At 41.5% G+C, this 27889-nt stretch overlaps 2 protein-coding genes across 6 annotated transcripts in view; one reads left to right on the top strand and one right to left on the bottom strand.

The window, feature by feature from the left end:
• Nucleotides 1-1371: 1371 nt before the first annotated feature.
• On the bottom strand, nucleotides 1372-13753 carry LOC103059184 (transmembrane protein 126A). 5 transcript variants are annotated; one of them, XM_088140517.1, is made up of 6 exons: nucleotides 13616-13753; nucleotides 12754-12869; nucleotides 9882-10002; nucleotides 5976-6169; nucleotides 2717-2831; nucleotides 1372-1600 (listed from the first exon to the last, which is right to left on the bottom strand). In XM_088140517.1, exons 3-6 carry the CDS (start codon nucleotides 9992-9994, stop codon nucleotides 1396-1398), a joined length of 627 nt encoding a protein of 208 aa, XP_087996643.1. In that variant the 5' UTR covers nucleotides 9995-10002; nucleotides 12754-12869; nucleotides 13616-13753; the 3' UTR covers nucleotides 1372-1395. The 5 variants fall into 5 exon arrangements, with proteins under 5 accessions (XP_087996643.1, XP_087996644.1, XP_087996646.1 ...); XM_088140518.1 differs by having other exon boundaries at nucleotides 13585-13724; XM_088140520.1 differs by lacking the exon at nucleotides 12754-12869.
• A 24-nt stretch (nucleotides 13754-13777) lies between these two features.
• Nucleotides 13778-27889, top strand: part of DLG2 (discs large MAGUK scaffold protein 2) — a 958242-nt gene continuing 944130 nt past the window's right edge. The window contains exons 1-2 of the mRNA XM_088140514.1: nucleotides 13778-14173; nucleotides 20685-21521. Coding sequence (XP_087996640.1) covers nucleotides 21503-21521 — 19 coding nt within the window. The 5' untranslated portion in view covers nucleotides 13778-14173; nucleotides 20685-21502. The remainder of the gene's footprint in view (nucleotides 14174-20684; nucleotides 21522-27889) is intronic.

Here is a 27889-nt window from a genome sequence, read left to right as displayed (position 1 = left end):
TGAGAGCAGACCTGGGCAACCAGTGGACATCATATGGCCCCTCAGCACCCTGCTTATACCTCCCTGCATTATGTCACTAAAAGCTGGTGGCAAAATGATTGGCTTTGGTCTGCTTTTGAGTAGGGCCAGTTTGCTTCTGGAGGTCTTGAGTTTCCCTCCCAATTTTGGAAAATTTGCAAAACAGTTGAAAACCTTGCCCTGTTAATAATTTTCGTGCAGCGTGACTCCCCATAACAGGAAGGCAGGGGATTGTCTGAACAGTCACACAGGCATTAGATGCAGTGTCGTGATTTCTCTACGCCCTCCCCCAGCCTTGTGACACACACAAAAAGATGCTGAAGGCCTAGCTGATGCTAAATGCAAATGTATCCCTTGACAATAGTTCATTTATGCGCTTGAGGCCTTAAATGCTCCCTCCCACCTGTGGGATAACTTTATTTGACAACAGCACATCTTTTGAGAATTAGAGCTGCCATCCTGGCTTAGGTTTTAGGAGATACAAGATACCACTTAAAAATACAGTTGATAGGGTAAGCAAGTGCAGTAACATGACCCAAATAGGAGCAGTTGGGTACAGTGGGAGCCTGATGGAGATAGACCCAGTGTCCACTGGGAGGGTGGGCGGCTGCTGCTTTGGTTCACTGGGCCTGCCATTAAGCAGATTTAGATTTACAGCTATGATGTGCCAGAATTATTATTCCCTTTGCCTAATGTCATGAATGTAGACATTTAATTTGGAATAGATATATCCCACCAAGTTTGAAGCTGAACTAACAACTCTCAAGCAATTGATTTGCTTAAGAATTCTGACCTATGAGATCCTGCAAAAAAAGTTCTAGTGTACAGTTGCTTCTGATGAAAGTGCCAGCTGTATGATTGTTTCCCTATTGCTATCTGTTAGTGTTTTTATTCACTTAGGTTCAGTTATTGTTGAACTCTTGCACTGAGCTGGCCTCCATTTTATTTTGTATTGGGGAAATAACAGAGAAATACTTGTGTCTAATCTCATCTCTGCATATCAGCAATCTATGCTAGGTCACTAGAAATATTTTTCAGTATTCTTCACATGGCCCAGGAAGGGATCTATGCATTTGATGTTGTGTATATGTAGATAAGTATGTCTGCTTCTGTTCCAGCAATTCTGCTTTACTTCCCTCCCAAAAAGTCTAGTTGTTGGTTTTCTTATTCATCCAGCATTTTTTGTTGCTGTCTTGCAGTAGGGCTATGTGAGGTCGACCCCTTAGGATTTTTCTTTGGGATTGAGGGGGTAGGTATCTTAACTTTCCTGTTTTCACAGCAGAGTTGATATAAATGACAAAACCAGACTAAAACTGTCAGAAGTTACCAAAACCTAAAAGAACTCCAATCAAATGAAGGCTAAACAGCTTTCAAGTTTTATTCTTCGAGTTTCTCAGGATCTCTTCCAGGTTCTGGTATTCGGAGCATTTTGAGATATATTTCATGATGTTTTGAGCCAAGATATGCTCCAAGTGCAACTTGGATGAAAGCAGCAAGTCTTGTCTTTCTGAAAATTGGTTTACTAAGCGATGTCCAGAATCGCAGTGCATTCTCTTTACTTGGCATGGGAGAAGTAGAGAACCTAGAAGACAGAAAATGTTATGAAGAGTTTGGCTAAGCATTGTGATAACCTATCAATTACAATTATGTCACTCTGTTGTAGAGGAGCTGTTTGCTAGTTTAAAAAGAACTCTATTACTGAAAGGGAAATAACTTGGTGACAGCTGCTTTCTAAAATTTACCATCTGTGAATATGAAGCTCATGTTAGGGAAAGAAGGATATGGATTTAGGTGTAAAACTGTTGCAATAAATAGATCTTAATGCCACATTTTAATTCATTAGATTCTGGAACCCTCTTCCCTCCTGTTGCAGTAGTCCTTGACTTGTGACTATTCGTTCAGTGACCATTCAAAGTTACATTGACGCTGAACTAGGGGGACTTACGATGGGTCCTTGGAGTTCCACCTATCGCAGCGTCCCCATGGTCATGTGATTGCGATCTGGGTGCTCAGCACCTGGCTCAAGGTTATAACACTGCAGCATCCCCAGTTATGTGATTGTGATTTCCGATGTTCCGTGGTGGCTTCCTACAAGCAAAGTCAGTGGGGAAGCTGGCAGGAAGTTGGAAGTCACAGTCACATGAGGTCCTTAATTACTTGCATGGTCCTTGACGATGGCAACCAGGACTGCCAGAATTGCCGTTGCTAAGCTATTCCAGTCCCAACTGCCATTGTAAGCTGAGGACTATTACTCTTACAGAGTTGAGGAAAACATTTAAATTAATAAAATAATTTGATACATAAGACAGGAAGGTGCAGAACCATAATTACGTAATTATGTTATATACATAATTATATGTTACACAATTATATCCAGATTTTGTTTCCTGCACTGTTCAACAATGAAAGATCAGCAATGAATGCTTGTACATGAAACAGATTATCTCACAAAACAGAGGTAAAGGGTAAATAGGATTTTTGGAATTATGCACAGAAATTCCAGAAAATGGAGGTTTATAATACTGAGAACATACATTTCTGTATACATGTGATTTTCAAGCAAATGGATAAACAATAAATTACAACAAAACATTTCTAAACAAACACAAAACAGAGTTTTGATTCCTGCAAATGAAAAGCTAGCAGAGTATTTACTGCATATTTGTAACCTTTTTCGGTTAACAGGGCTGAAACATACCTTGTGGCCAGCAATGCATTCAGAGGCAGTGCTAGAATAATGGGATAGAAATAGCCTATGACAGCTCCTACTAAGCCTCCTCTGATCAAAGCGCAGATTTCGCAGTTTAAATTACCTGAAACAATAACAATGAATTAAGCTAGTATTTTTGGTTTAAAATCCTTTCCAAGAAAAATTGCAGTGGACATACTGCATGCTAGCAACTTTCCTGTTGCAGGATTAGATAAGGTATGGGGTATATGACACAAAATGCTGTGTTCCAAGTTCCACTGGAACATTTAAAGTGGCTTGAATTCCAGTGGAACAAAACTCTAACTTTGTCAAAGGGAACTTGCAGCAAGCCCATGCTCCCTTATTTTTTATTCCATGAACCATAAATTAGCACAGTAGTCCATGCCAAGTTCTACCACATGACCTACAAAGTACCGTATTTTTCCATCAATAAGATGCCCCCATGTACAAGACAACCCCTTTTCCAACCCAAAATTAAGAAATCAATATTTTGAAGATAGTGCAGAACACATTTTTATTTAGTAATTAGGTAACATTTACCTGATACACTCGGTGGGAGGAGGTCCAAACCGTCTCTCTGCAGCTCTATTTCCATGCTCTTTTGCATAACTGATTACATTCAATCACAAGTGAAATTGCCGATAGCTTGTCTCTGCAAACAGACTTCCTCCATTTGGTTTGTTCAGCATCAGCTGACATCAGTTACATAAGGCTCGTGTTTGGAGGAAGTCTGTTTGCAGAGACAGTATGGGCAGTTTCATTCGTGATTGGAGGAAGCCTGTTTGCAGAGACAAAGTATGGGCAGTTTTGCAACCACGCGGTTCTCTCCTTGGCTTACTTCCTTGAATTAGATGCCCTTCAATTTTTAGCATAAGGATTTTAGAAAAAAGTATCGTCTTATAGTCGGAAAAATACGGTAATTGGCCAAGGGTTATTTTAATTATTTTTAAATTATAGAAGCACACGTTTCAGGAATAATGCCTTGGCCAGTTTTGTGTAGGTTGTAGGATAGGTAGCTCTCAGCATGTCTATCACTCTATCTGGTGATCCTAATCAAAACATGAGGGAGCATGGAATTGTTTCAGATTTTGTGATGGACTGGAATGGAGGAAGGGGGGTGAAAACGGTGCTCTCGTCTCCAGAGCAATGCTCTGGAGATAAGCGGAGGAAACTGGCACATCCCTAAACATTCCAGAAGATAGGGAATAGCTGTGCCTGGGAGCTAGTGGTCAGTCTGAGAAGATTTCTGTAAACAGGTGCTGGCTAATAAACCTTGCTGATTGAACCTGCATGGTCTCCAGGAGTTCTTTGGGCTAGGCCTGACAGATTTCCATTGTAGAAGAACAACTCTAAATGAGATGCACAACTGTCCTGACCTTGGATCTCTCAAAATAATCATTCTGAACTCAGACGATTTGTGTACTTTTAGATTAGATGAACAATACTGTATTTTAAAATCAGCTTACAGGTAGTTCTCAACTTACGGCCATTTGTTTAATGACCGTTTAAAGTTACGACAGCACTGAAAAAAGTAACTTATCACTGATCCTTGCACATATGACTGTTGCAGCATCCCTGCAGTCATGTGATCAAAATTTAGGCACTTGGCAGCCAGCATACATTTATGATGACTGCAGCATCCCAGGGTCACATGATCACCAACTGCAACCTTTCCAAGGGGCTTCCCACAAGCAAAGTCAATGGGGAATGTTGGATTTGCTTAACTCTGTGATTTGCTCAATGACTGCAGCAAAAAAGTTTGTAGAATCGGGCATGACTCACTTAATGACTGCATCACTTAGTGACAGAAGTCCCATGACTTGTGGTCATAAGTTGAGGACTACCTGTACTGCAGTTAGGTTGAAATACTGTCACAAAAACAGAAATTGCTCAAACTTCACTGACACCTATCCTAATTTTGCTGCTGAATTTCTTTTCCAGTACTGCTTTAGTTTGTCAGTCATTTCCTAAAAATGTTCCATAAAATGGACTATAGAAGGCCTTGGAAAATAGACACCATATTGGATGCTTCTGTCCTTTCACATGCCTTAGAACAGGCAGAACTTCAGTAGAGTAAAGACCCCTCTCCACCACAATGTAGGACAGTAGCAGCTAGAGAAAAGAGTAAGTTTGCACTGTGCATCTTCATATGGGAACTTGAATAATTTCATCAACTGGAAACCTAGCCATGTTGCGATTGAACTATTGCAAGGTGCTGTACATGGGGCTGCCCTTGAAGACTATCTGGAAGCTATAGCTGGTCCAAACTGCAGCAGAATGAGCAATAATGCTCTGCCCATGTGTCACAGCTGCTGGGCAAGCTGCAGTGGTTGGCAAGTGCCTTCCAGGTGCGATTCAAGGTGCTAGTCGTCATCTAGAAAGACTTTCATGCAATAGGGCCTGGCTGTTTGCAGGACTGTCTGCGTCCAGTTGTTTCTGCCCACACAGGACACAGGCAGAGTGGGTGTATTCCAGGTCCACTCGGTTAAAAGCTGTCATCTTATGAGACTGAGGTAGCATGCCTTCTTTGTCGCAGCCCCTGGTTATTTATTAGAGACAGCATTCCCCAGAGATGCGTATAGTGTCCACTCTCTTAGCATTCAGGACGTTTCAAGTCTCTTAAGACATCACTCTGTGTCCTGCCCTAGGATTAGGATGTGGAGCCCTTGTCAAGTCTTTTTGAATTTTACTATTTTGTCTGGGTGGTTGTATTTCTAACTGTGTTTTTAAGTTCTGTATTTGAAATATTGTAAGCTCCCCAGAATCTCTCTCTCGTTGGGTAGCCTTAAAAAATAACATAAAAATAGAAGCGTTGAAACCATGAGTGCATTCCAGCACCCTAACCAAGCATGATAAAAGGTTAAGTATTTGGAAATCATTTTGGGAAAGTGAATGGAAAAAAGAAACTCATAAAAAATGGAATTAACTGTAACTTTAAAATACAATGGCATAAATGTTATCTTAGTCTGGAGCAATAAGTACCAGGATCTTACTTAACTATTACATACTGTTTTATAAAATGGGGGCTCTTTTTATGTGGCACAGTTGAAAAGAAACAAGCTTTAATAACCAATTCCAGTACCACCACCAATTATGGTTATTTATTAGAGAGACACACCGTTTAGCAAAGAGGATGGAATCCAGTTTGGCTTAATGAGGGTAAGACTGTGCCATGATAGAAATATCAGAATAGTTATTACAGACATTTAAAAGATTATTGAGTTACTTGGATGAACTGCCATCATACCTGCCATCAAAGAGCTTTTTACTGTGGCCTCATACGCAACTGTAGTTGAGATGAATGGCAATAAGAACATGGATGCAGCTGTTGAGTAACGACTCTGCGTGACATTCAGGACATTCCTAATTGAGTTATTAGATATTAAGGCGCAAAGACTTGAATTTAATGCAAGGGCGAAACCTCCATTTTGGAATAAATTTCTGTAGAAGAAGAGAAGACATTGTTGCTGTTGCTTCTGCCACCAAGGGCTACGACACTTAAAGAACTTGTCTATCAACATGGTGCGTTACACACAGCAGTGCAAAAAAGAAAAAAAAAAGGCAAAAAGCAAAGCAAATAATCCTATTCCAAAAGCCCAGATAGTATAGAATCTCATGACATATTCCTGAGGACTACCTCTATGATAGATACATTTTCCACTAAAAACAGTCAGGTTCACACTGGTAGCAATAATACTATAACATTTCTGCTAGGTGAAATCCCACATATTTAGGCAAACAAAAGCCCTATTGAAATTCGTGTCTTTTGTCAAATGCTGCTGAGACTTAAGGTTGCCAGATCGATACCTGCACAGGTAAACTGCTGAAGAAATGAATGCAAAGGTTACTGGGCAGCAGACAGATCTCTGCTCACCTCTTAAAGCAGGCGTGGGCTATTTTTCAGTGCCCAGAGGATGCAGTTTTGAAATTATTTTGTTTAATTTGGCTAATGGGTACAGTTGTGGTAACATCAGAATTTCCAGTGTATTTGAGGGAGAATTAATATTTTCAACCGTTTTCTATCCAAATTCAACAGAGTCAGTTTTAGGAGGGGGAAAAAAGGGGGGGGGATCTATGAGCCATCTTCTTTCCATGAGCTGCCCACTCTTGTTCTGAAAGGCACAAATGATAACTCTGCCCATCGCTCTAATTTTTATAAGCTCAGAATTGTGCTCGGAATTCTGTTCTCTGAAAATAAGTAATGATAAGCAATTCCTTCCTTCCAGTAATATAGATTTGTAAATAGTTACAGATCAATACAACGTTTTTCAGCCCATTTCAGGGGTGAAAGACATTTTGGTCACAAAAAATATACATTCTATTAAGGGTGAACTGTATATGAAGCTAAATATTTTACTTCACAATATATGGGCAGGTAACCTCAAGATTCATAACTTCAATAGATTCTGACTACTGGCTTTGCTGGCTGAGGACAACATTTGGAGAGCTTCACCTAGTCTATTCCGTAACATGGGAACCTGAAGAACATGGCTCTTCAGGTATTGCAGAAATGCAGTTTCTGTAATAGTTTACCCCTGGTCATAGAGATAATTGAAAATTATAGTAGAGCTAGAGAAGGTTCAGAAGAGGGCAACTAAGACCATCAAGGGGCTGCAGTGGCTTCCCTATAAGGAAGAGTTGCATCGTTTAGAGCTTTTTGGTCATGAAAGGCGAATTAGAAGGGACACAATTTGAGGTGTACAAAATTATGTATGGTGTAGATAAAGTGGAGAAGGAGAAGCTGTTTTTTCCTTCCCCAAATACCAGTGAAATTGGTCGTCCAATGAAACTGAATCCTGGAAGAATCAGGATAGACAAAAGGAAATATTTTTTTACACAATACTACATAAACTTTGGAATTCACTAGCACAAGATGTGGTGCTGGCTACCAGCTTGGCTGGCTTCAAAAAAGGATTGGACCAATTCATGAACGTCATGGAGAACAATGGCTGTTAGCCTTGATGGTAGTGTGACTGCCTCTGAAGGTCACCTACTGAGAAATTTGTGGGCTTCTTTGGGCAGTTGATTGGCCCTGTAAGAACAGACTGCTGGACTAGTTGAATATTTCCCCTCATGCCTCAACTAGAATAACTAGTCCCACCCAAAGCTGGGAGTCCAAATCAAATGGCAGGATTTATACCACTTATAACCAAGTGGCAGTTGAAGTACAACAGTATGACAGTGTAACAGTTTAATCTTAGCCTACGTCGTAACTTGTGTACTCTATTGGTAAAAGACTTCCTTGAGTAATTGCCCTGCATCTATAGATCAGCCTTATGTTTTACGAAAAGTGGTTTTTGAGACTATTGTTGCAGGACAATAAAAAGTATGCTAGTGGCTTCATAGTTTTCTATTCATTCTTTTAACCAGGCCTGCATAAAACGCAGTCTGCCAGCAGAGGCAAATATGTGTAGCTCAGGGTTGAACTGTGGAATCCTTGGGGTTCTCTGAGGTTGGCTGTTTTCTTGCAATCATTTTGTTACTTGGCTAGGTAACATCTTCAGTGCTAGAATGGGAATATCCAGGAAGGGTGAGGAAATAACAGCAAATTAGAAACCCAGGTCTATCGGAAGACAACCCACACTAATCCAGTACTCCATCACCAAAGTAACAACCCAGCCTCCCACAAGAGGAGCTGTGTAAGAACATTATTCAAATGAGCACAAATGCGCTGCAGCAACCCAGAACTGCAGAAAAAGGAAACAGACCACCTATACAACATCTTCCAAGAAAATGGATATCCACGCAACTTTATCAAAAAGTGTCTGGCCCCTCAACCTACTACAACACAACCAACCCAAGCTATGAAAAGGATAACACTGCCATGCATCAGAAACATCTCAGAAACTACCAACAGACTGTTACAACCACATGGCATCTCTGTAGCACTCAAACCAACTAAAGCCCTCCAAAACATCTTAAGCAAACCAAAAGACCCAGTAGCCCAAGAAGAAAAAACAGGAGTCATCTACAACATACAGGGTAAAGACTGTAACACCCACTATGTAGGACAGACAGGCAAAAGGCTAGGAGAACGCATCCATGAACATCAACTAGCAGTCAGAAGACATGATGAAAACTCCTTAATCTCACAACACATGGACAGACTTAACCATAGTTTCAACTGGGAAACTGTCAGCATCTTAGACCAAGCTAAATCCAAAAATGCAAAGGAATTCTTGGAAGCTTGGTATTCAGACAAGGCAGCCATCAACAGGCACATAGAGATATACAACATCTACACACTATTCAAAAGAGACAATAAAAAGGAAAACAAAAGACCAGAACATCTCCTCACCAGCAATCATCACCCAGATAAGCAGAGATTAACACCAAGATTATCACCAGACATACAATTAGCAGTAAACAATCCCCTAATCAAGGAACTACCAGAGGGAAAAAAATAAAAAACCCCACCCCCACCAACACTGGCAGGGCATGCCACTGTATATAAACAGACAGCAAACCCCATTCCATTCTAGCACTGAAGATGTTACCTAGCCGGGTAACGAAATGTTTGCAAGAAAACAGCCAAGCTCAGAGAACCCCAAGGACTCCACAGGTCTGCCAGTGTTTTTTGAAAGCTCAACAAATCCATCACAGCCATCCTGGAAGACACGCTGCCAAGTGCCTCCAGGCCTCATGGCACAGCTAGCCACCAAACAGCTGATTGTTGCACCAGCTATTCCTTTGTGTCCCTTGATTATTTTAATGTATCAATGTGGCCCTTTCCTTTCCATAGTTATGCAGGCCTGATTAAGACTCCCCATTTTTAAGACTTGGGGAATCAAAGCAGATGCCTCATAGAAGTCACACCTTCACTGTGTTCAACCAAGGTGCTTAACTAGGTCAGTTAGACTGCTTCATTTGCAGAACATACTACACTTGGTTGGCTTTAACTCTGATTAGGGATTGTGTCTGTTAAATATATTGTGTGAACCCAGAAAGTAAGATAGGCAAACACAGGCAATAAGTTTGAATTCTGATCTTCATGCAGTATTTTCTGCTGTATTCTGGAGGCTCAGAAGATATCCTTTCTCAATAAACTATGTACACTGCATATCAGGGTGCAGATTCTTGATTGCCTTGAAAATGGGAACTGTCAAAAGGAAAGACTTAAATATTCAGATATTTGCAAAGTGTTTTTACTCACTGATCTTTTGGGGCAAGCTTTTCAAACTTCTTTTCCCAGACTGCTGCTGGGACTCTTCCCGCATTATTGAATTTTTTCTCCACAGGAAGATCCAGAAACTCTTTTCCTGCCATTTTAATCCCTGGAACATTGAGAAAGTAAAGGAGGTAAAGGGGATTAAAAGAGAACATATATGATGGGGTGCAGTATTGTAATGCTTCAAGAATGCTTCTTATCAGTGTGTTGGGCCCCACTTTTATCCAAGCCTGAAAAAAGTGCTTTAAGAATCATTTTAGATTTACAGTAATGAATGGATTCTTTAAAGCAGAGAAGGAACCTGGAAAGTTGAGCTGCTGTAAGGAATAGCAGAGAAGTGCTCTGCTTGCTCAAAGTCTGCAGCACTTCCAAAACACGTTCAAAGCATGTACACTCATATTTTATTATCATTTTATTAAACAAACTTATTTACCTGCCCATATACTAGAAAGGAGAGACCCAATTTGGTGTAATGGTTAAGGTACCAGGCTAGAAACTGGGAGATCATGAGCTGTAGTCCTGCCTTAGGCATGAAGCCAACTGGGTGACCTTGGGCCAGTCCCTCTGTCTCAGCCCTAGGAAGCAGGCAATGGCTAACCACTTCTGAAATCTTGCCTAGAAAACTGCAGGGACTTGTCCAGGCAATTGCCAGGAGTCAACACTGACTCGAAGGCACCAAAAATAAATAAATAAATAAAAAATCCCACCAACTTAAAGGAATACTGGGCTGCAAGTAATATAAAGAAGGAACTGGAATTTTTGGAAACAAATGCCAGTAATTGAAATAGAAGCATACTTAATGACAGAGCCATAACAGTTTCTGAAGGTGTTATAATCAACAAGAGACTATACAAAGATACTACTTGGGAAGATGTGCAAAATTTGTCAATTCTGGCACCGTGACTAAGACATCCAAACTTCCAGTTCAGAAGCTTTATTTCTGGTAATTGCCAAACCACTACTGGAAAGATATGATCCAGAGGGGGAATTTTTTACATCCCTATTTTGTGGCACTCAGTAAACAAAAACAAAAACAAACAGAGTAGAAATGCAAATTATCAGGAGAATAATCTGAAAACATACTGTAATACAGCTACACAACAATAACAATAACTTGAATTACTCAGCAAAAAATGAAATATACATATTTCATATATATAGTATTTCAAGCTGGCTAGATAAAACAATGACAGCCAGTTTGGTTGTCCAATTTTCAGAATTCTCCAGCCAGCATGGCTGGCTGGGGAATTCTGAGAATTGAAATCCACACATCTTCAAGTTGCCAAGGTTGAGAAACACTGCCCTAGATCTGCAGTTCAACACCAGCTCATTTCTCAAGTTGTTTGAATTTTGTTTATTGCTATATAATAGGAGCTGCAGTTTAGTACAGTGGTACCTCAGGTCACGAATGCTTCTGTTCACGACCAATTCGGGTCACGAACAGCACCGCTCGCAAAATTTTGCTTCCGTTCGTGAACTCCGCATCGGGTGATGAACAGGATCTGCAGCCATTTTCTCTGCTGACAAAAGTGGTCGTGGCTTCCTGTAGGGAGGGGGACTCTCCCTCCAAGCAATAACCGTCTCCCCACCCGCCTTCCTGTCCCCCACGCCTCAAGCAAGGTTAGTGTTCTCTCTCTTCATGCTGTACTGTACTGTACTTTGTGTCATATTTTTGTGGTTTAAAAAAAAAATACATATGGCTCAGAACGGATTAACCGTATTTACATTGAACCTTATGGGAAAATTTGATTCGGGTCGCAACCAATTTGGGTTGTGACCAGAGTTGCAGAACGAATTAAGTTCGTGACCCGAGGTACCACTGTACATTGTTTACAGGTAAATCCAGACCCAAATGATGGAGTTCAGGTTTCACCACTTCCAGCTACTTAAGTGAAATATTCCATAGATATGGGGAACATATTCCATTGATACGTTGTGGAATGACTGTAGTTCAAATGACTGTATGCAAAATGTGATAGAGTCAGTCTTCATCATCTTGAAATAGAGTTATAATCTAAATACTTTCCTAAACTGTGGAAGAAAACTTACGGTAAAAATAGTAGTATTAATTAACACAAAAAGTTTTTTAATTTGAAATAGTTCAAACTCAAAATAGCAGTTCTGAGTTTAAAACAGGCTGTTCCTACCACAGAATGTTCTGATACTGTTCCAACCTTGCTGGAAACGGTGCCAGCTTCAAACAACGTTTCTTTGAGCTCAGAACATTTCTAGCAAGGTCGGAACAGGATCAGAACTCTTCTTGGGTTCTCGCAAGAGCCCAATTTATAATCAGAAAGCTGTTTTGGGCTTGAAAGGAGGAATTTCAAGCTTAAAATGTTTTGAACGTGAAAAGCTTTGAATGCTTGTTGGAGAGAGGGTGAAATATCTGCATAAGCACCCAGATGGCTTATTCTGGAGGTAAACAGAAGCCAATCCCTCACATCAGTAAAGAATTCAAATTCAAAACCCCAAAACACACTAAACATGCTCAGAGAGATTCTGTGGTCAGGCAAGTATCACACTTGATAAAAGCCCCTTTATTCCTCTATTGCCCTGGGAGCGACAAAGAAGTCCTAGTATACCAAAGCCCTGCTCTTTCTAACGTCAAACTTAAGCGACTGAAATCAACTATGCTGGAAAAGATCTTGGTGTACGTTAATGAATAACCTCCTGAAATGTAGATCAATCAGTCAAGACCTCTCTGCTCCAATGCTCCCCGTTCTTTCACTCCTATCTATTTTACCATGAGCTGGCAAGCAGGGACTTTATCTTTCAACGCCTTTACAGAATTTAGAAAACGGACTAGTCCAGGCAGTTGCCAGGAGTCAACACTGACTAGAAGGTCTGAAATACCCACCATGAATGGTTGACGAAGATGACAAAACTTGCAGAGATGGCAAAATTGACTTGTTTGATTAGGGAAAAGCCAATCACTACATTTGTTAACGACTAGAAACTTGAATGGACTTTTTGCTGAAAACAGAAAAAAATGAACTTGTGATTTATGGGTTGGATGATTAGAAAGGGTAGGGTATGGAAAGAAGGGAGCCATGATGTAACCTTAGAGAGAAAGGATAAAATATAAACGCCTTTATAACTGCTGTAAAGAAGATTGGAAGTTCTTTCTTTTCTTTCTTTATTATTTATTCCTTTTACCTTACTTTGCTTTTGCTTTTTTTCTTTAGATTTGCATTTTTTATTATGTAATTTTTTAAAAATAAAATTAAAAAAACACTGACTGGAAGGCACAAAATACACCCCCCCCACACACACACACATGCTTTTAGGAATGCTAAGTCACCACAACTGCCTTCAAACGCCTGGGAGGCGGTCCACGCAGGGCAGGATCCTTCCTTTCCAGCCTCCGCGTTACCTTCGGGGCCTCTGCACTGGAGGCCTTGGCGCTCCCGGAACTCGGGGAGGCTCCCCAGTCGGGTCCCGGAGCGCCTCGCCAGCCGACCCCCGGCTCCGAGCGCGCCAAGGGCTCCCCGGGGCCGCGCGGATCTGCGGGGGCTCTCTCCCGCCCTGCCCGCGAAAACGCCCGCGTTTGCGGCAACCCCGCCTCGCCAGGAAAGCAGCCCGCCCGCGGGCCTCCCCGGCGCGAAAGCAGAACCGGCGGCGCGGGGGAGAAGAGTCGGGTCTTCGCCCCCTGTCCGCCAGCCCGCCCTTTCCCGGGACTGTCACCTACGTTACGCGGGCGCCTCTCGTGACCCCCTTACTCGGTCTGAAGCCTGGCCAGGCGGAAGGGCCGCCAGCAACGCCTCCGGCTCAGGATCCTCCTCGGCCGGCCTCCCGGAGGGACCGGCCGCCGCCCCGGGGCACGAAGCGCGGAGGTCGCGGCCGGGACAGCAGGGTCACACGCCGCCCTCGGGCGCCGCCATCTTGCCCGGTCACGTGCCCGCTGCCGCCCCGAGCCGGCTCGGATTGGGCGGCTCTGCGAGAGGCGCCGCGCAGGGGAGCCTCCGATTGGCCCGCTGGCGCTCGGGGACCGCCCCCTCCGCCTGCGGTCCGGCCGCCGGAGCGAGCCGCGTTAGCCGGGCCGGAGGCGGCCGCGCTGCTGAGGCGAGGAAAGGCGAGGCGAGGCGGGGGGCGATGGCGGCGGCGGCGGGAGCGTCCGTGGGGGCGAGGCCGGCGGCGGCGGCGGCATTGCGGTTGTTTCCTCGTAGATGGAGCTGAGCCGGCGCGGGCGAGCGAGCGAGCAGGCCGGCTGAAACGGACGGACGGACCGGCTGTCCCCCGACCACGGAGCCCCCGATGAGGACTCAGCAGCCGGCGGGGTAACGATCTCTGTAATCACGGAGGGGGCTCTTCGGGGACCCACGGTTCCTTCATTCGCTTCTCTGGGGCACGGACTCCGCTCCCCATCGTTCCCAGCCAGCGCGACGAAAGGGGCGTGCCTGGGAGAGCTCGGTAGACCATCCTCACCGATGCCCATCATCCCCAGCAGCCTGTCCGGAGATGTCAGACTGCCACTCCCATCGCTCACAGCCGCTACGATTGGCTGGCATCTTCCCGAGTGGGTTGGACTACAAGTCCCTCTTCCCCCAAGGCCAGTGGCGCCTTCTGGATGCCTTGGACTACTATCCCCATCATCCTGGATTGGGAAAGATGGGGGTTGTAGGTCAAGACTTTTGGTCGGGGAAGGAGACTGGCCACTCTCTTGCCCCGCGGCCGACTCTTTCCACCCAAGGAGTCCCCCGGCTGGGCTTCTGAGTCTCCCACGCAGGGGCACAAACCCTCTTTCCCTTCCCTTGCCGCTGAATCCCCTTCCTTATTTACTTAGCTCCCGTATTGACTCGCTCGCTCGAGTCTTGCTTCATCCTTGCCTCCATCACTTGGGACTTCATTTTACCATTTACTCCCACCCGCCCCGCCACCCGCTTAAAAATCTTCCCACCCATGATCACGCATTCTCACTTGCTGCTGCTGGTCACTTGGCCCCTGCAGCCTTGTTTTTTGCCACAAGCTCTGTGCCATTCTCCTTGGATGAAACATTCACTCATCTCGGGTTTTCTTCCCCCTGCTTCCCATCTTAGTGAACAGCTGGCTTCACGCAAAGTGTGTAACCAAATCAGTTAAAGATCTAGTTTATTGTTTTGTGTGGTTCAGTGTTTATGGTTCAGCATGCATGCTCAGCCCTTTCGAAGACTCGGGCCCAGTGCATTGTGCTTATCCAGAAAATGAATTAATTTGGTAACCAAGTGGAGTATCTAAGTATTTATTTGATTTATATAACTATTCTCACTGTTACGTGACTCTAGGAGGCTTACAATAAAATACATAAATGCACAATATAAAAATAGAAAATAAAAATAAAACACACAGCAGCAGGTCATCATCTAATCAATCAGCCACACAGCCAGCAGATGGGCTCTGTCATACACCCAGGGCCCCAGGCCAAATTTCCAAGGCCTTATGAAAGGCCAACAGGAACAGGGCCATCCTAACCCCAGGGGGGATGATGTTCCAAAAAGAGGGTGCCATGGCAGAAAAGGCTCTCCTTCTGGGCCCCACCAGCTGATGCTCTCTAGCTGATGGTACCCAGAGCATGCCTCTCCTGCCAGATCGGGTAGGGTGGGTAGAAACAATTAGGGAGAGACCAGTTCACTTCCACCAGCAGGTCGTGGCTCCCCTTCCCTCTGTATAACGTGCCTGGGCATGGGCCCGTCCCCGTCCCTCGCTTCGTATCTCAGTCCCATCTTGCTGACTCTCTCCATCTTGCTGTTCTCTCCAGTTCTCCCTTCCCCATCTTTGTTTCCTCCCCTTATGCACACTGACTCACCCAGGAACTCAAATTCATGTACTCTGTGGCTATATTCAGATTACTCCCTAAAACTCACTTCTTTGCTTCAGAAGCAGTTCATTCCTGCCAGCTTGCCTTACAGCTTCTTAACATCTTTCTGTTCACCTCTTTCTATTGTCCCTGTATGCACCTGGGCTCATCCAGTCTTCACAGTGCCTGCTGATCTAGGATCCTTTCAGTTTTTGCTATTCAGTTCACTTTTTTAATGGTCCTTCATTCCACATTGAAAATACACACATGTTGCTTATAGTAGTGCCTCATTTCAACTTCTCTTTACCCTTCTTTCTTATTTTTCCCCATCTTAAGCCTGCCATGATACTTAAACTTTGTCATTCCCCAATTCTTATATAGCTAATCGTTACACTTACATAGACATAGTGCGCTGGTTCACATAACCTTCCAATTCAACATTGTCTTCAGTGTTTAATGGTGTTCATTGAGGACCGTAGCCTACTTCATTTTGCTGCTTGTGCTGAATTTTAGGAGCAGGGGATTCTCCTAAAATAACAGGACTGAAATTCTGACAGTGCATTAAGATCATCAAAGAACCCTTTCTAAAAGTCCCAGAGGTGGAGAGATTGTACATTTTTGAAAGTGGGTTTCTTCTTAGCCATGGCATCCCTCCTCTGGACTTCTCACCCAAGGGAGGTACATGTAGCATCTGTGGGGCATTTAAACAGAATGCTGTGTTTTCTACCCGAATAGCAATGCCTTTAAAGTTTATATAGACAGAAGCACCACTTTCAGATGCTTTGGGTCTGAAGGAATAATTTTGAGATGTTTGAAATAAATATAGGTAGTCTTCGGTTAATGGCCGGGAACTCCGTCCCGAAGCAACGTGATCTTACGTTGGCAATTCTGGCGGCTCCAGTTGTTGTTGTTGTTGTTAGGTGAATCCCGCATGGTCATTAGGTGTGATGTCATGTGATCGCCATTTGCAACCTCCTGCCAGCTTTCCCATTGACTTTGCTTGTCGGAAGCCGGCAGTGAAGGTCGCAAGTGGTGGTCACATGACTGTGGGATGCTGCGACTGTCATAATTGCGAGGCAGTAGCCAAGCACCTGAATTGCGATTACGTGACAATGGGGACGCTGTGACAGCTGCATCTTTGAGGATTCCTCATTCAGTGCGTTGTAACTTTGGATGGTCACTGAACAACTAGTCATTAACTGAGGACTATCTGTAAATGGTTTCACATTTGTTCCCAGCTCAGTCTTAATTCAGCCCTCAGAAACAATTCTTTGCTAGATTTTTTTTTTTTCAAATCTTTACACAGCTACTTTTATATTCTTAAATTCTGTTGTTCGGCTTTGTATCTGATTTCCCTTGGAATGCCTTCCTCTTTTGCATTTACTCCTCTTTCATTTCGTCTTGACTTCTTTGTATATCTCCTATCTCCTAGTTTGGTATTGAAACTTTTAATCTAGGAGTTTCATTTATTTATTTATTTAATCACATTTGTATAGCCGCCCATCTCACGTAGTGACTTTGGGCAGCCTACATAGTAATACAGGTAGTCCTTGCTTAACAACCACAATTGGGACTAGAATTTAGGTTGTTAAGTGATGTCATTAAGTGAATCATGTGACCAGATCTAATTTTATGACCTGTTTTGCGGCGGTCGTTAAGCAAATCACTTGTCGTTAAATGAATCACATGGTCATTAAGTGAACCATGAAGTTCCCTGTTGATTTTGTTTGCCAGAAGCAGGCTGGGAAGGTCGCAAATGGCAATCATGTGACCCCAGGACGCCGCAACCATCGTAAGTGCAAACTGGTTGCCAAGCATCCAGATCGTGATCATGTGACCACGAGGATGCTGCGACGGTCGTAACTTTGGGCACCAGTTGTAAATCACTTTTTAGCATTGTCGTAACTTCAAACAGTCGCTAAATGAATGTTCATTAAGCGAGGACTACCAGTAATCCAAAGTATATAAAAACCATTAAAACAACCAATTTGAATTAAAATAAAAACAAGATAAAAACAAAAACAAAAGGCAGCAAAACATACAAAGAGTGCATTCTATTAACTGTCATATAACTATCTAGCAGGCTCCACTCTATCATGGGATCTCCAAGCTAGTTGACAAAACCATGTTTTAAGGGCCTTCCAGAAGGCCAAATTTCCTGAACAATCATACCGCAGTTCCCACACATGGATCTCTTATCTGTTCTTGACATTCCTATATTCTAGCTTTTGCTTCCTAAGGTTATTTCTTTGTTTTTTAACAGGACAGTTTTCTTCACTTTACCCCCCCCCCAAAACTTTGCATGCTGCTGTCAAAATTTCAAAAACATATTAATTTCATTAATTTAATTCTAATAATTTGTTCTGTTCTTATTTTTTAGAACTTAGCCTTTGGTTCATTATTCGAAGGCCAAATGCAGTTCTTGCTCCCAAAAGGTTGCACATCTGTTTCTGTAGAGAGCCATGGTGGTGACCTTGGAGAAACTATGCAAAAATTGTTACAAAAATGAAAGCATGTTTTAAGCCAGGAAAAAGAGATTAAACAAAAATTGCCCAAGGATGCCAGTCTATGTCCCCCTTCTGCTCCATTTGTTATCCAGATCACACATTGTAAGATGGCTACTGTAGAGAACTATGAAGATGATCTTGGAGAAACTATGCAGAGATTATGGGTCCAAAAATGCTTTGAACCTGAGAAACAGAGAAATCATGAGAAAGAAGCTCAGTCGGGCTCCTGCCTAATTCACTAGAGTATAAGAGGGAGGGAAGAGAAACACAGACTTTCGAGATTCTGTTACTATAGCCTATATTAGTAGAGTTCCAGCCAAACTTACAGAGTCAGTTTCTTGACCTGGCCTACCTTTAAGGGCTGACATTTTTAGATCAATGATGACCAATAAGTAGAAGTTTCCCTCTCTTGAAACTATACTCACCCTTTTTCTACAAACTCTTTCTTCTTCTTAAATATTTTCACTTACCACTGTTTACTCAGAATCTTTCTCTGTGCTTTTGGGTGTGTATTTAATCACTACCTTGCTTTGGAAAAAAAATTAAAACTAGGAGCACATTCACATTCTTCTTCTTTTGTTACCCTTAAAGTTTGTCAGCCTTAAAGCTCACCAACACCTTATTTCTGACAATTTAAACTAGAAGTTGCATCCTACTACCCTTTAGATATTTGGGGGCTATAATTTCCATGGTATCTTACAAATGGCCTTGCTCTGTTCGTGTATGTGATTGGAACAGTTTTGTTTTTATTTTTAGTTATTGATTTAATTAATCAATTATTAATTCTTGCTTAATTAAAACTGTTAATTATTCATTTAATTGTACCATGGGCATTTCTCTGCATTGTTCTTTTTATAGCAGTACTGTAATCTTCCAAGGGACTTTCTGATTGCTGTGGATATAAATCTAAAAGCTAATATTGCTTGGTAGAAGCCTATATTGGTTAAACTCTTTATTTTATTTATTTATTAAATTTATATGCTGCCCATCTCTGCCAGAGGGTGACTTTGGGTGGCTCACGATTAAAATCAAACCTCAAAAACAGTTAAAAATATAAATATCCACATTAAGTTAAAAAATCAAACTATATGAAAAGACTATATACATGAAAAGACTAGAACATTCAAGATGACTGGGGGAGTAGAATCAATTACCCCACAAACCAATTCCAATGGTGCAAGCCCCCATCAGACCCCCAGGCCATCTAGCATAGCCAAGATTTCACACTCTTCCTGAAGGCCATGAGAATGGGGGCGCACCATACTTTGGGAGGTAAGTTGTTCCACAGAGTGGGGGCCATGGCAGAAAAGACCCTCTTCCTAGACCCCGCCAATTGCAATTCCTTGACTGGTGGGGTCCGCATCATGCCCCTTCTGCCGGACTGAGTGGGGCGAGATGGCTCCTCAGATAACCTGGTCCTGTGCCATGAAGGGCTTTAAAGCTAATAACCAACACCTTGAATTGGACCCGGAAGCAAACTGGCAACCAATGCAGCTCGTGTAATAGAGATGGCCCCCCCCTGGGGGCATTCAGAACTGTCTGCGCCACTGCATTTTGCGCCAGCTGTAGCTTCCAGATACTCTTCAAGGATAGCCCCACGTAGAGCACATTACAGTAATCCAGCCGGGAGGTAACCAGGGCATGAGTGACTGCAGAGAGCCTCCTGATCCAGGAAGGGGCGTAACTGACACACAACACAAAGTTGTGTAAAGGCCCTCCTAGCCATGACTGCCACCTGCGCTTCAAACAGGAGTCGTGAGTCTAGGAGGACCCCCAGATTACGCACTGGGTCTGTTGGGTAGTGCAACCCTGTCAAAAACCAAAAATGATAAACTCCTAGATCTTGAGGCTCCCTGTACCCACAGCCACTCTGTCCTACCAGGGTTCAGTTGAAGCCTGTTGTCCCCCATCCAGGGGTCAACATACCTTTAATAACATTTACTCCTCTAAGCCAACTTCCCCAGGGCTGGAATACAAGCACAGTGATCCTAATGTATAAAAAAGGTGATTGTAGCCACCCAGAGAATTATAGACCAATTAGCCTGATTCACATCGTGGCTGAAATTTATGCAAAGCATATAGCTAATAAATTAGAGGAGTGGGTCATTGATAACAATGTGCTTGCAGAGGAACAGGCAGGATTTAGAGCAGGATACTCAACAATTGATCATGGTTTTGAACTGGGAGAGTACCAATTTGCCTCTTGCTTCTGTAAGCCTACTTGTCTTTCCTGTATAAAGAAATCATAATGCACCCAGATATGAAAACTGTACTTTTTTCTGAGAAAACAATCATCTGTTTACATAAGTCCATTTGGAATCAATAGAAGAGTGGAACAACAATGCTTGTGAAATGTGGAAGCTGCCCCCTTTCCACATGGGAGATGCATGGTTATGGTGAGGCCAAGGGCCACTCGGTACTTGGCCTGCTTGATTCTCCTTTAATATTCAAGTTCTTGATTTCACTGTTGGGGAAACTGTTCTTAGAACTTTGCTCCTCTCTCGGTAGGTGGCTGCTGCTTCTGAGCTGAGAGCGAAATGACGAGAACTCAGTCACCCCAACGCCCTGTTCTTTGCTCCACCAGCTTGCCATGCGAATAGCTCTGTCGCTTTAATAATTCCATGTCAAGGAATTGCTTTCAATCCTCTTGGGTGTAATACAAGAGGATCAGAGGGATGTTACAGACCAGAAGGCTGGGCAGAGAGAATAAAATGAAAGTGACGGCTGTGCGGGTAACCAAGTGAAATTTCAGAGCTTTTTTTCTAGCATCCAGAAGACCAGGATGTCTGTCTAATGAGCAAAAATTCTTGTGACTGCAGCAGGAAGAAAAATCTCTGAATTGCTTCCACCTTCCTTAGAATTTTATTTGGATTATTTAAGACGGGGTTAGGCGGTTTTGGACTGTGTTGAAGTGGAATCCTGAGATTGCCAAGTCTTGGACTGTGCCTTAATTGCATTTTTGACATTCACTTAACTTCTGAATACAATACAAACCAATCCTTCATTGTTAGAAGAAGGATTCTTATAGACTTTTGTAAACTGACGTGTGTTTTCTCCGATATATTTTTATAGCTTGGGAAATACTTTACAGATTTTGACAGCTGCTACGGCAGAAAGTCTCTAAAATTCCCCTCCCTGCCCTGCTATTTTCCTGGTGATGTTGGAAGTTTTTAACTGGAGGAATTACAAGTATCCTTGTGGAAAATGAAGAAACAGAGCCCTCTGTTTTGAGTCGGACGGCAGACTTCTGACTTCCCAAGACAATCCCAGAAGGACTCCACAGTAAAAAAAATTACTTGCATCCTGTGCCAGAAGTAACAGCAAGAATGCCAGTGAAGAAGAAAGGTGGGCTATGAGGGGTTTTTTTTGGTTTGTCTTTTGAACATATTGGATTTCTGACACATGCAATTTTACACTAAAAAGCATTTGAACAGGAGAATGAAATTGCTTGTTTTTCTGTGGAGAGGGGAAAGAGAAGCATTTCAGGCATCTTTATTTACGTACAAAAGCTTAAAAACTTCAGATAAAGTTGTTTGAAAACGTAAGATCTCAAATTTTGAGTTCTCAGAGAGCGTTTGATTTTCATAGCACTGGAGCAAAGGGAATGGGGCAGGGAATGGGAATGGGAGGGAATGAGGGACATAAATCCAGTGTAAACAAACATACATAAATAAATATATATGATATCAGCAGTACTTTGTTTTGTGGGCAGGATAGATCTGAGTTTACAAAATCATGAAATTAATTGCTTACAGAGCCCAAGGTGATGAACTTTTTGGGTGGTGTGTCGGTGGTCATATTTCTGAAACGCACAGCAATAGCTCTATTTCTTTTTAGCTGTAATTAAGTCAACAAAATAAATGGAAACAGTGAGTCAGACTCTCCCATTTCAAGCATTATGTGGAATAAAACTGCTTCTAAAAGCATCATGAATATTTTTTAAATTCTCTAGTGAAATAGAGTTGTGAGCCTTCCATAGCTGTAAACCAATTTATGTTTTAAAAAATAGCTCTGAAGTGTCCAAATGTGCTCTACTTCATCAGAAATACAAAATAATGAAATGTTCATTGTTAAGGAGAGTATATTATGAAGGGGGGAAGAGTTGTCTACCACATTTTAAATATACCTTTATTTTGCGCTTGGAAACAAATTTCCTCTGTTCTCTGCACAATCCTTGATACTAAGTGTAGATTTTGTCTGCATCACAATATTTCCTTAGTTCTTTATTACAATAAATGGCAAACATTCAGTGGTGTGACAGAAACTAAAAGGGAATCCTTTTGCCCTAGGGACAAAATTCGGCACAGAGCAATGTTGTTCCCCGTCCTTTTTAGAGTCCTTTTGTTTGTTTGTTTTAGCATGTAAAATATTTTTGGCTCTCTCTTTCTGGATGGAAATATGTTCTGACATTTGCTAGTTTGGAACATAGGTATAACCAGTGAGGAAATAAGAGAAGGGAAAGCCTATTGATGCTATTGGTAATTCCTAGATTTGCTTCTTCCAGATAATGTATTAATGGTGACATCTTTACAATTCAGCTTAATCCTTACAATGTGCCTGATTTGTGTTTTATTTTCGAAAGTAATGGGTATACAAAGAAAAGGAGATAATTGATAGTGCTACTTATTTGTCCTCCACCTCAAGGAGCAGGTGGCAGTCGTGGCTAGGAGGGCCTTTGCCCACCTTCATGTGGTGTGCCAGTTGGCCCCTTCTTGGATCAGGAGGCCCTCCGGTCAGTTACTCATGCCCTGGTCATCTCTCAGCTACACTATTGCAATGCGCTCTATATGGGGCTGCCCTTGAAGAGTATCTGGAAGCTACAGCTGGTTCAAAATGCAGCTGTGTGGATAATATTAGCTGCCCCAAGGATGGCACATGTAACACCTTTACTGTGGGAGCTGCTTGGGTGCCAGTTTGCTTCCGAGTCCAATTCAAGGTGTTGGTTATCACCTTTAAAGCGCTAAATGGCATGGATCCATGTTACCTGAGGGACTGTCTCATCCCCATTACATCAACCTGTCCCGCCCAGTCAGGCAGAGGGGGCATGTGGACCCCATCAGTGAGAGAATGTTGGCTGGTGGGGCCCAGGAGGAGAGCCCTTTCTGCCATTGCCCCCACCCTTCGGAATCTTCTCCCCCCAGAGGTGCGGTAGGCCCCTACTCTCCCGACCTTCCGGAAGGGATTAAAGACCTGGCTCTGCCAGCTTGCAAGGGGTGATAGAAGCTCTAATCATCTCTGGGGGTGGTTAGCACCCTAATGACGCTCTCTGAGTTATTTGCCAATTCTCCATTATTCTTGAAATGTATTTATTATTAAGATTGTTTTTATATTGTATTTTAATTGATTTTATCTCTTCTGTAAACCACCCAGAGTCGCTTCCAATGAGATGGGCGGTGACAAATTTGATATATAAATAAATATATGTAAATACTGAGTAGGCAGTGGGAGCTTCCCTTTCTTCCCCAAATTTTCTTTTTGGTCATATCTATAGATTCAGAAGAGTAAATTGCAAATGTTTGGGCCATTTTGGCTGTGAATTTTGGCAGCTGTAATCCCAATACATTTGGAAGACTTCTGGTTGAGGGAGAAAGTTGAAATGGACTCAATGACCCCTTCCAAGAGTTTGATTCTGTGCAAATATTTGGCCCTGCCGTGGCATAAAGGCTTACTCCTGATTCAGAATAAATTGCAGAATCTGTGTCCTGGTAATGAGAGAGGCAAACATTTCTGAGGTTTGTGCCAGAATGAGATTATGTTAAAGTCGATTGCTTTGGGCAAACCTCCAGATCCTTTATCACATAGGGATAAGTGTCAGATGAGCTTGGCAGCAGATTCTCCAGAGACTGGGATGAACATAGGTAGAAATTATATTTTTATTGCATATCAGGAATGGTTGCTATAACAGACAGTTGACAGCTTCTGAGCATATGGAAGCTTTAATTCAGAATTTGTACTTGTTCAGATTTCAAACATTTCACACTTTTCTGCAGCACTGCCCTCAATACGGAGCAATCCTAGATTTCCTCTTGCTCTGAGTCCTGAAAATGTCCATCCCATTCTATTTAGGCTGAATGCTCTCCAAATGAATTGAACTGATTGAACCCCATAGGGCCTTTCATGTTGGCTCAAAGTAAGAGGCAGTCCTGATCCTTGTATGCAAAGGAAACATCGCATGGAGTTTTCCTTATGCTGGAGAAAATTAAGAAGCCACCTTCAGCAAAAACTCAGCATGAGCAGATGGACCCATGCATTGAGGCAGTCACATCTGGTCTTTCTTGCATGTGTAAGCATTGCAGATTTTTGTCTTTCTGCAAACATCATACCTTGGAAACACTGCCAGTGGCTTGATATATAGGAATGATCAGTTTTGCAAACCAAAGTGATAAGCTCATTTTGTTTTTTTCTCCTGAACCACGATGGGAATCTTGTACCTATAGGGTGAATTATAAGAGATCAGTTCTTTGTTTCAGCATGCAAGTAATCATTACCTTTTTAAAACTAGTCTTCATTTAGCTTGGCTTGGTCAAACCAAAACTGGGAAAAATCATCTAGTTAATGATAATAACTACAGCTCTACTCACACATGGAACAAATGCATGCCTCAATTTTGTCAATTTGAGACATTTTAATATGAAAATGCTATAGGTCGGGGAGCTAGTAATCTTTCAGTGTATGTGGATTATATCACTACAGCACTACTGAGTGGTCATTCAACACCATTATAAGTAAATAAGGCCAATATTTTATATACCATTTCTGTTTGCCACTAAATCTTGTTGGCACAATTTCTGGGTGTGTTTATGTCGTGGGATGTTAAGTTTTAAACAAGATCCAGGGCTGCATGCTGATTGAGGACTGACCACCTTGTCTTAACTAAAATAAACCATAAACTTCCTAATTTATTTTGGATAACCTAAGAAATATGTTAAATATTCAGCATATGCATCAGTTAGAAAATCTTACCTGAAATCCATTTTAATGGATAGTATTTATTGTACTCAGTGAGGGAAGGCCTAAAAAGAAGCACTACAGAGAGATGGATCGAATTGAGAAGATGCTTGAACATGAAGTTTCAATAATATTTGTTTAGCAGCAGCCTGAGAAAACTAACATTAGATCCAAAATCTTGTTTTCAGCAAGAGTTTAGGCTAAAATTGGTTTCAAGAAAATCTAGGACCAGTTCTATAACTCACCATCTTCCTTTGAAAAAATAACACTTATATTCCATCAGAGAACATAGATGAATATCAGAAAACAAAATTTACCGAGGATTACAGAAGAACAAAGACAAATTATGAATGAACTTGTAACAATAAGGGAAGTTTCAGAAGTAATTAAAAAGAATAAATCAAGGAAGGTACCTGGGCCAGATGGATTATTGAATTGGTATTATAAATGCTTTGAGGATGAACTTTTGCAACCTTTACAAAATATGAAGAATTCTATTTTACAGGTAGAAAAATGCCAGAGACTTGGAAAGAGGTGAATATAACATTAATACCTAAAGAAGGACAAGACTTGACTTTAGCAAGGAATTACAGACCAATATCATTGTTGAATAATAAGTTATTTACAATTATTTTAGCTGAAAGACTGAAAATAATTTTGTGAGAATTTATCTATGAGGATCAATGTGGGTTTTTACCTAAAAGACAGTTAAAAGATAATGTTAGACCTGTGTTGGGTATTTTGGAATATTTGGAACAACATACAGTAATGAAACACAAGCTGCATTGATCTTTTAGATGCAGAGAAGGCTTTTGACAATTTAAACTGGACTTTCTTGTTTAAAGTTTAGGAAGATATGAATTTTGGAGAGAATTTTATAAAATGGGTGAAATCTATTTATACTTCACAGACAGCACAAATAATAGTTAATGGAGATTTAACTAAACCATGTAAGATAGAAAAAGGAACAAGACAAGGTTGTCCACTGTCTCCTCTTTTGTTTATTTTAGTTCTTGATATACTGAATCGAGATATAAGACAAGATGAGAGGATCGTAGGTATAAAGATTAAAAAAGTCATACAAGTTAAGAGCTTTTGCAGATGGCTTGGTTTTGGTTTTGGCAGACCCCTTAAAGGGAATTGAATTTTTAATGAGTAAATTAAAAGTATTTGGGGCTTTAGTAGGTTTCAAGATTAATAAACAGAAGAGAAAGATATTAACAAAAAACATGAAAATACAAGATCAAATAGAATCGATGAATAAAACAGGTTTTAAGACTGAGAAGAAGATAAAATACTTGGGTATAACTATGACAAATATGAATTGCATGTTTTTTCAAAATAACTGTGTTAAGATGTGGATGAAGTTTAAAAAGACATGTTAAATGGAACAAACCAATTGTCATTGTTGGGTAGAATCTCTGTGATTAAGATGAATGTTTTACCTAGAATGTTGTTTTTGTTTCAGACAATATCTGTTTTGAGAACTGAGGTATCATTTAAATAATGGCAGAAGGATATATCTAAATTTGTATGGCAGGGGAAAAAGCCGCTGAGTCAAATATAAGATACTACAAGATGCCGAAGAAAGAGGAGGATTGGGTTTACCAGATTTGAAATTATACTTTGCTGCCTGTTATTTAGTTTGGATGAAAAAGTGGGTATTGAAAAGAAAAAGAAACTTGTTGGAGTTAGAAGAACATGATTTGAGATTTGTATGGCATGGATATCTGTGGTATGACAAAGCTAAGGTTAATGTAGATTTCAAAAATCGTTATGTCAGACAGGCCATCCTTAGTATAGGGAATAAATATAAATTTAGGTTCTTCCTGAAAACACCTTTGTGGCTTTCAGCTCAAGCAGCATTTTATAGATGAGAAATGATAAGTAAACATAAATGGTTAATTTATCATGATGTACTAGAATTCTTTCAAGGGGATTGTAAAATGAAATCAAGAGAAGATTTGACAACAGAAGGACATACTTGTCAGTGGTTTTCTTATGCACTATTATCAGAAAGGTTTAAAATGGATAAAAGATTTTATGGTTTTGAACAAAGCAAGACTGAGTTTGAAATAGAATTATGTACTAATGATGAACATGTTATTGCTAAAATGTATAAACTTTTGCTGAAATATGAGACAGAGGAAGAACAAGTGAAAGAATGTATGATAAAATGAGCTAACAATTTTGGCTTGTAGTGACAAACCCCACTCCATTCTAGCACTGAAGATGTTACCTAGCCGAGTAACAAAATGTTTGCAAGAAAACAACCAAGCTCAGAGAACCCCAAGGACTCCACAGTTCAACCCTGAGCTACACATATTCGCTTCTGTTGATATAAATGGATCAGTGGGAAAATACTTGGTTGAAAGAATTGAAATTTACATTATGCGTTACCCTTAAAGAGAATTTCTATAAATTATAAAATGATGTATTGTTGATATTTGTCACCACAGAATTTGTCGAGAGTGTATAAAGGTATTTTGAATCTTTGCTGGAAATGTGAAAAACATGAAGGGACATTTTTATCATGTTTGCTGGACGTGTAAAAAAGCCAAAAAAAAAAAAAATTGGATACAAGATTTTAAAGGTTAAAGTACAACTGAAACCAGAGACTTTTCTTTTGGGACTAATGAACAGGCAACTAGAAAAAAGTCATGGAGCTTTGTTTTTATATATGACAACTGCAGCGAGACTAGCATATGCACAAAAGTGGAAAGGCTTGGCACTAACCACAATGGTTGGTGAAGACGATGGAACTT

Source organism: Python bivittatus, unplaced genomic scaffold (assembly GCF_059951505.1).
Source record: "Python bivittatus isolate LINGU-HERP-01145 unplaced genomic scaffold, Pbiv_v1 ctg000340_np1212, whole genome shotgun sequence".
Lineage (NCBI taxonomy): Eukaryota > Metazoa > Chordata > Lepidosauria > Squamata > Pythonidae > Python > Python bivittatus.
Note: the sequence above shows the minus strand (reverse complement) of the source record. Positions and strands in the feature narration are given on the sequence as shown.

What these genes read in the sequence shown, in the direction of transcription:
- LOC103059184 (XM_088140517.1), bottom strand. Translation starts at nt 9,994, where the DNA reads ATGGCAGGAAAAGAGTTTCTGGATCTTCCTGTGGAGAAAAAATTCAAT. An exon ending in AAGCTTGCCCCAAAAGATCA is followed by an intron (nt 6,170 to 9,881) that starts GTGAGTAAAAAC and finishes CTTCTTCTACAG; the next exon opens with AAATTTATTCCAAAATGGAG. An exon ending in AATGCATTGCTGGCCACAAG is followed by an intron (nt 1,601 to 2,716) that starts GTATGTTTCAGC and finishes TCTGTCTTCTAG; the next exon opens with GTTCTCTACTTCTCCCATGC.